General features: G+C 56.1%; 1 protein-coding gene across 1 annotated transcript in view; it reads right to left on the bottom strand.

Annotated features, from left to right (window-relative positions):
- Window positions 1–6: 6 nt before the first annotated feature.
- The window catches only part of GABRA5 (gamma-aminobutyric acid (GABA) A receptor, alpha 5), a 20,359-nt gene continuing 12,545 nt past the window's right edge, over window positions 7–7,820 (bottom strand). The window contains exons 7-11 of the mRNA XM_005874380.1: window positions 4,137–4,219; window positions 3,469–3,615; window positions 2,388–2,540; window positions 1,165–1,370; window positions 7–343 (exon numbers count right to left, since the gene is read on the bottom strand). Coding sequence (XP_005874442.1) covers window positions 32–343; window positions 1,165–1,370; window positions 2,388–2,540; window positions 3,469–3,615; window positions 4,137–4,219 — 901 coding nt within the window. The 3' untranslated portion in view covers window positions 7–31. The remainder of the gene's footprint in view (window positions 344–1,164; window positions 1,371–2,387; window positions 2,541–3,468; window positions 3,616–4,136; window positions 4,220–7,820) is intronic.

Raw genomic sequence — 7,820 nt, 5'->3', positions numbered from 1 at the left:
ACTGAGGGGGGTGGAGCCCCTACAACTCCATTTACTTGGACAGATATGTCCACCAGTAAACGGCGTTGAACAGGGCGAACAGGAGTGGGAAGAGGATGCGGGACACCTTGTCGATCTTGCTGACGCTGTTGTAAGTCTTCGCTTCCTGCTCGTCGTCGGAAGAGATGGGCACGTGGACTGGGGACGAGGTGGCGGCCTCCTCCCGGATCGACGCCAGGTGGGCGGGCACCCGTCCGATCGGCCCCATGGGGATGTGCTCGCCCTGGGGGATGCTGGGCGAGTGGGCCCTCCTCCTCCTCCTCGCGGCGTACAAGCTTCTCCGGCCCTGGCGGCGTCCCCGTCTCTGCAAAGGAGAATCAGAGCATGAGGGCGTGCCATTGGCAGGCGGCGGGCCGCTCGCTCCTGAGAAAGAGGGAGAGCCGTCAGCAGACACCACGGGGCGTGGGGGTGCCATTCGACAGCAGGTGACGGTGTTGGGGGTGGAGGGGAAGGACCGGGAACAGCTGGTGGTGCTCTCTATCGTGATGGGGCCCGGGTTACACAGGCGGACCTGTCACAACGCCCAAAGGTGCCCTTCGTCTGCGGGTGCTCCACACACTGAGGTGCTGCTCTGCACGGATGAGACGGAAAGCAGGGGGCCCATCGCAGGGCATGACTGGCATGCGGGGTGCTTAGTGGGGACACACTGTCCTCTGGAATTTACTTTGAAAGGCATCAAAAAATAAGATGGATTGATGGATGGATTGAGGCTGGGTGGATGGATGGATGGATGGATGGATAGATGATTGATAGATAGATAGATAGATAGATAGATAGATAGATAGATGATAGATAGATATAGATAGATAGATGATAGATGATAGATAGATAGCCCGGCCGGTGTGGCTCAGTGGCTGAGCATCAATCTAGGAACCAGGAGGTCACGGTTCGATTCCCGGTCAGGGCACAGGCCCGGGTGGTGGGCTCGATCCCCAGTGGGGGGCGTGCAGGAGGCAGCCGATCCATGATTCTCTCTCATCATGGATGTTTCTTTCTCTCTCTCCCTTCCTCTGTGAAATCAATATATGTGTGTGTGTGTGTGTGTGTGTGTGTGTGTGTGTGTGTGTATTGTTTTTTTTTTAAGGAGAACCTGGAAGAAGAGAGGAAGGAGGAACGGATCGGTACCCGGTTTCTGCCCGCGTTGCCCTGGCCGTCCCAGGCCCAGCTCCTCTTGGTGAAGTAGTTGACGGTGGCGAACTCGATGAGCGCCGAGAACACGAAGGCGTAGCACACGGCGATGAACCAGTCCATGGAGGTGGCGTAGGACACCTTGGGCAGCATGTTCCGGGCGCTGATGCTGAGGGTGGTTATGGTCAGCACCGTGGTCACCCCTGGAGGGAGCGGGAAGCGGACACAGGGATCAGGGCCAGCACCCAGACCCCACGCGGCACCCGAACTCGACGGACACGGCACAGGCCCGGCCTGGGGCTCGATCCCCAGTGGGGGGCCTGCAGGAGGCAGCCGAGCCACGATTCTCTCATCGCTGATGCTTCTCTCTCTCTCTCCCTCCCTCTCTGAGGTCAATCCTGTATAATAAAGAGCTAATACTCTCATTAGACCCAACAGCAGAACCACTGTCCGAGGCCGGCGGGGCTGTGAGGACCGAGCCCCTTGCACGAATTCCGTGCATTGGCCTCTGGTAAAACCATATTTGAAAGAACAGAAAGGACTTTTTCACTAAAAGCAGTTTATGGTGGGCAGCCATGCCCTAGGCCGGCATCTTCCCTGGCAAAGGCCGGTCTTCACCTTAACTGAGCCTGTCAATTGTCTTTTTTTAAAAAATCCTCACCCGAGGATATTTTCCCATTGGTTTTTAGAGAGAGTGGGAGAGAGAGGGAGAGACAGAGAGGAACATCGATGTGAGAGAAACACATCAATGGGTCCCCTCCCGCACGCGCCCCGACCAGGGCCCGGGCCGGGGAGGAGCCTGCCACCGAGGTCCGTGCCCTTGGCCAGAATCGAACCCGGGACCCTTCGGTTATCCCGTTACCCTTTTCTCCTCAGCTGCCCGCAGCTCCCTGGAGCCCTGCCCTGCTCACACGGAAACAACTCTGGCTCAGAGAGCAACCCTGCACCCCAACCCTGCACCCCAACCCTGCACCCCAACCCGGCACCCCAACCCTATCCTCCAATCCTACACCCCAACCCTATACCCCAGCCCTATACTCCAAACCTACACCCCAACCCTATACCCCAGCCCTAGACCCCAATCCTACACCCCAAACCTACACCCCAACCCTAACCCCGCATCTCCCTGACCGGGGCCTTTGGCCTCCGATCACAGAACAGAAACCGCGGCAGTCGTGGCTGGGGTGGCAGGAGCGGGCCCGGGACCCAGGCCCACTCACCGAACACGGTGCGCGCCGGCACGGACTCCCGGTTCACCCAGAAGGACACCTGGGACAGGACGACGGTCATGATGCAGGGCAGGTAGGTCTGGATGAGGAAGTAGCCGAGCTTCCGCTTCAGGTGGAAGTCCGCGGTCAGGACGGTGAAATTGCCTGCGCACAAGAGACGAGCCGTCAGCCCCCAGGACCCCCGCCCTCACCCCCACCTCGGGGCTCCAGGGTGTGTCCTGTGCCCCGGGGCCTGCACCTCCCCTCGGACGAGTGTTTGTTTGTAAGGTTCGGGCAAAGAAGGGGATGAAAAAACCATGGATTTCTTTTTTTTTAATTTAATTTTTTAGAAAGCTGCCAGCGGGACTGAGGGTTTGGCCTCTTAGAACCGGGCACCTCCCAGAGCCCTGTGGTGGGTGGAGGGGTCTGGGAGGCTCCGAGGAACTTGGAGTGGCCGCCCCCCACGGGCTCCATGCCTGCCCTGGGGCCTGTCCCTCACCCCCGTCTGCCGTGAGTTCGGGCACCTCCTTGGCGATGCCCCCGATGCCCCCGGGCCTGCTCTGGCTCTGCCTGGCCCTGTGGGAGGCCCGCGGGGACCTCCCGTTCATCCCCGAGAACGAGGCGGCGCTGACGGTGAACTGGTGAGGAGCCGGGGCTGGGGGAGGGTGTGGCCGCGTCTCCGTGGCCCCTGGGTTTGCATGTCCCCCTCCCCCATGGGAAAGGTGCTTTGAGTCCTGCACGCTGAGCCGAGTGGATCTGAGGTTACGAGATCTTCCTTCGGCTGAATCGTAGGAAGTGGGTGGTGTGGCCGAGGAGCCCGGATGAATTGGACGAGGAGGAGGGGGTCTGACTTAGGGGGCCCCTCGATTGAGGGGGTCTGCCGGCCATGTGGGCGGAGCTGGGGCTTTGAGGCCCATGAACAGCATGGCTTGGAGCTTGCTGTCGACATGGTCCCGGGGGCCAGCTCACACCGGGTCGGTGAATGCCTGGTCTCCGCCTGCCTCCAGGGCTGCCAACTGACCGCTGTGTCCCCCCGACCGCCCCCCCGCCACGGCTGAGGGGAGAGCGTGGCGTCTGGCGCGCTGGGACTCACCTACGCTGGTGGAGCAGTTGGCCGAGTGTGTCTCGAACCCTGTCAGGTAGTACTGGTTCAGCCGGGAGCCGTCCTCAGCCACATCCAGCCCGTGGGTGGCGTTCGTGTCGAGCCACACGTAGGTGATTTCCTCGTTGGTGTAGGCATCTGGGGTGGGGGAGACAAGGAGAGCGGCATAAACAGGGTGTCACCAGGCCCGTCCAAAGGAGCCAGAGAGACGGGAGGAAGCCCGAGTCCAGCCCAGCCCGTCTGCTCTCCTGATGGACGGCTGAGCATCGTTTCGTGGGAGGGGGGCCTGGGAGGGCTCTCCGCGGTGTCTGGCTGGACGGTGTGCTGACCTGGGAGCGGGTCTGCCCGGCAGGGGTCCCTGTGTGTGTGTGTGTGGGGGGGGTCGCTGGGGGTGAGCAGGCTGGCCCTGTGCCCTGCAGGCTCAGTTTGCTGGGCGCCAGGCCTCCAAGCCTCTCTCTCCATTGCGAGTGGGGGTGCTGGTGAGCGATCGTCCTCATTTGGCCACAAGGACCCAGCGCAGGGATGGCGATCGGATGAAACGTGTTTGACAGCGGGAAGCGACACAGGCCTGACACTCACAACCCAGCCCCTTTAGGACCCCCGTCCCCGTCCCTTTCTCTCTGAAATCCATAAAAACGCACTGGAAAAGGAGCACTCACAGCTTCCGAACTGCAGGGAGCACGTGTGCTGGTCCATGGGGAAGTCGTAGAGCTGCATGGGGCAGTCGGCAGAGATGGTCAGGCTGCAACAGAAGAGGGGGGGTCACGGGTCGCCGGCCCCCTGCGCGCCCCCCGCCCTGGGGAGCCAGCGAAGTCGGGCTGGAGGACGGGTGCTACCTCACCGCAGTGTCTCTGATGGAGAGACTCCTCTGATAGACCAAACGCTTCTGGCTACACACAGATAATGCATTTCAAATACTGCCCCAGCGTAAGACGCGCAGAACATGCCTATGATGTCCTTCAAGCAAATTACCGATTGTGCTGCGCACCTATATGGGACTATCGGCCGCGCTCAGCCAATTCCCGCGCAAACACGATCCTTTGCTGCCCTCCTGTGGCCGTTTGGAGGAATAACACTCTGTGTCTCTGTCCGCGTTATACTCACATACACACACTAGGACCCAGTTAAAAACGTCTAGTTACGTGTGGATAATTTGCTCCAAACGTTACCCAAACACGTGTAACACGTAGACAATTCCCTTCAAGTAAGTGACTGATTCTGCTGGACACCTGCGTGGGACTCCACTGCAGCGGTTCTCAACCTTCCCGACGCCGCGGCCCTTTCATACAGTTCCTCACGTTGTGGGGACCCCCAACCATAACATTATTTTCGTTGCTGCTTCATCACTGTCATGTTGCTGCTGTTATGAATCGTCATGGAAATATCTGATACGCAGGATGGATTTTCATTGTTACAAATGGAACATCATTAAAGCATAGTGATGAATCACAAAAACAATATGTAATTATATATGTGTTTTCCGATGGCCTTAGGCGACCCCTGTGAAAGGGTCGTTCCATCCCCTAAGGGGTCGCGACCCACAGGTTGAGAACCACCGGACTACAGACTATTATACCAGAACTGCTGTCAGCGGAGTCCTGCGCATAAATGATCCTCTGCTGCCCTCCTGTGGCCATTCTGGAGAATTGCACCGATTACCAGCTTTCCCATTGAGAAACATAGACTGTACTGAATTGGAATGAATTAAAAAACAACAAACCCCTGGCTGGTTTGGTTCAGTGGATAGAGCGTCTGCCTGCGGACCGAAGGGTCCCGGGTTCGATTCTGGTCAAGGGCACATGCCTGGGTTGTGGGTGCATATGGGGGCGTGCAGGAGGCAGCTGATCAACGACTCTCTCATCATTGATGTTTCTCTCTCTCTCCCCCTTGACCTTCCCCTCTGAAATCAATTTTTAAGTTTTTAAAAGAAGGGCCATCCCTAGCCAGTTTGGCTCAGTGGATAGAGCATCAACCTGTGTCCCGGGTTCGATTCCCATCAAGGGCATGTGCCTTGCTTGCAGGCTCCTCCCTGGCCCGACCTTGGTCAGGGCTCCTATAGGAGGCAACCAATCGATGTGTTTCTCTCACATGGATGTTTCTCTCTATCTCTCCCTCTCTTTTCCATTCTCTCTAAAAATCAATGGAAAAATATCCTCAGGTGAGGATTAACAAAACAAACAAACAAACACAGGAGGAAAGCAAGATTTAGTAAATATATCTCTCGGTGCCATATTTACCCAGACACTGGTGTGTGCATGTATGGAGATAAATATAGATACAGAAAAAGATAAAGATATAGATGCTCATACGTGTGTATACTCACAAACGTACTAGTTCCTAGTTAAAAACTTCTAGTTACATATGGACGATTAATTTCAAATACTACCCCAGAATAAAACGTGTGTAATGTCCTTCAAGCAAGTTACTGATTATATTGGACACCTATATGGAACTATCTGCTCATTACGCTAGAACTTAAAGGACGCGCTCAGCCAATTCCTGCGCAAACATGATCCTCTGCTGCCCTCCTGTGGCCGTTTTGAGGAATAGCGCTTTGTGTCTCTGTCCGCGGTGCTGAAGGTCCGGGCAGAAATCCCTGGTTCTGCTTCCAAACCAGGCGGAGCCAGGTCCGACGGGAGGACAGATGCTTGCCTGCCTCGTTGTCACCGATAGAGAGACTTCCCTCCCACCCAGGACTCTGGACACTCACGGGCACTGACCCCAGAGCTGCTCCTTCGGAGGGGGTGGAGGAAAGGGGGGATCCGGTCACCGCCTCCCAGCTCACCTGCTCCTCTCGGAAAACCTCTCCTATTTGGCATGTCCCCTCAGGCACGTGGTCGCCCCCTACTACCCGGGGTTTTCATGGCAGTGAAATTGAAACTGCCATGCGATCAGCACCAGAAATTCCAGCTAGAAAACCACACAAAATGGGCAGTGCTGGGTTCTGCACCTCTCCCCTGCCCAGCCCTGCAAAGGAGGCCCAGGCAGGGGTGCCATTTAACCGTGTTCCAGCCACCCTGCCTAATATATCTGTTGGTGCCGTGTTTTTTTAAAAAGATAACAAACTATGAATTCCTTTTATTATAATTATTTTTGGTTAATCCTCACCCGAGGATATTTTTCCATTGATTTAGAGAAAATGGAAGAAAGAGGGAAAGAGAAAGAAATAGCGATGTGAGAGAAACACATCCATTGGTTGCCTCCTGCAAGTGCCCCGACCAGGGCCTGGGCCGGGGAGGAGCCTGCAACCGAGGTATGTTCCTTTGACCGGAATCGAACCTGGGACCCTTTGGTCTGCAGGCCGATGCTCTATCCACTGAACCACACCGGCTAGGGCTGTTGGTGCTGTTTTTAACTAGACAATAATGTTAATGTCTGACAATAAATACAGGTAAAGATATACTTGCTTATGTGTGTATATGCTCATGCACTCCCAGTGCCTACCTACAAACTTCCGGTGGCATACGGATAATTTATTTTAGATCCTACGCAGGAATAAACATGTAGAACATATATGCACTGTCCTTCAAGTAAGTGACTCATTATACTGCACACGACTAGGGATCCATATACTTCTTACAGGAGACTTGGAAGGACACTGTCAGCACATCACGGCTCAAAAATGATCCTCTGCTGCCCTCCTGTGGCCATTCTGGGAAACAACACCTTGCGCCTCTGTCCATGGTGCTGAAGTCCCAGCTAAAGCCCCGTGAACACGACCAAAAATCTACCCCGAAAAAAACCCCGCAAAATCAGCCAGGCAGGCCCGGGCGGCGATCATTCCGTCCCTGGATGGACTGAAGTCACCACTCTGGGTTCTGCGCCTCTTCCCGCCCCAGTCTTGTAATGGGAGGCCCCAGAGACTGCTGCACTGATGTTCCCAGGAATGTGCCCCGCCCACCCTGCCTAAGGTGTTCCTTGGTGCCTTGGTTAACTGGAGTGCCGGGAGTGTCTGTCGGGCAAGCTAATGCTCTAACCATTGAGCGACACCAGCTACTGATTCCGTTCACTTTTAAAAAGGTAAATTTGAGACCTAGCCGGTTGGCTCAGTGGATAGAGCGCTGGCTAGAGGACTAAAGGGCGCGGGTTCAATTCAGGTCAAGGGCACAAACTTGGGTTGCAGGCTCCTTCCCGGCCAAGGCCCGAGTCCGGGCTTGTGCATGGGGCAACCAATCGATGTCATATTTGATATTCTCTCTGTCTTTCCCTCTCTCGTCCATTCTCTCTAAAGATCAATGGAGCCCTAGCCGGTTTGGCTCAGTGGGTAGAGCGTCGGCCTGCAGACTGAAGGGTCCCGGGTTCAACCTCCTTGGTTTGATTCTGGCCAAGGGCACATGCCCGGG

This window comes from Myotis brandtii, unplaced genomic scaffold, assembly GCF_000412655.1.
Source record: "Myotis brandtii unplaced genomic scaffold, ASM41265v1 scaffold435, whole genome shotgun sequence".
Taxonomy (NCBI): domain Eukaryota; kingdom Metazoa; phylum Chordata; class Mammalia; order Chiroptera; family Vespertilionidae; genus Myotis; species Myotis brandtii.
The sequence above is the reverse complement of the archived record's forward strand: the minus strand, read 5'-3'. Positions and strand labels throughout refer to the sequence as shown.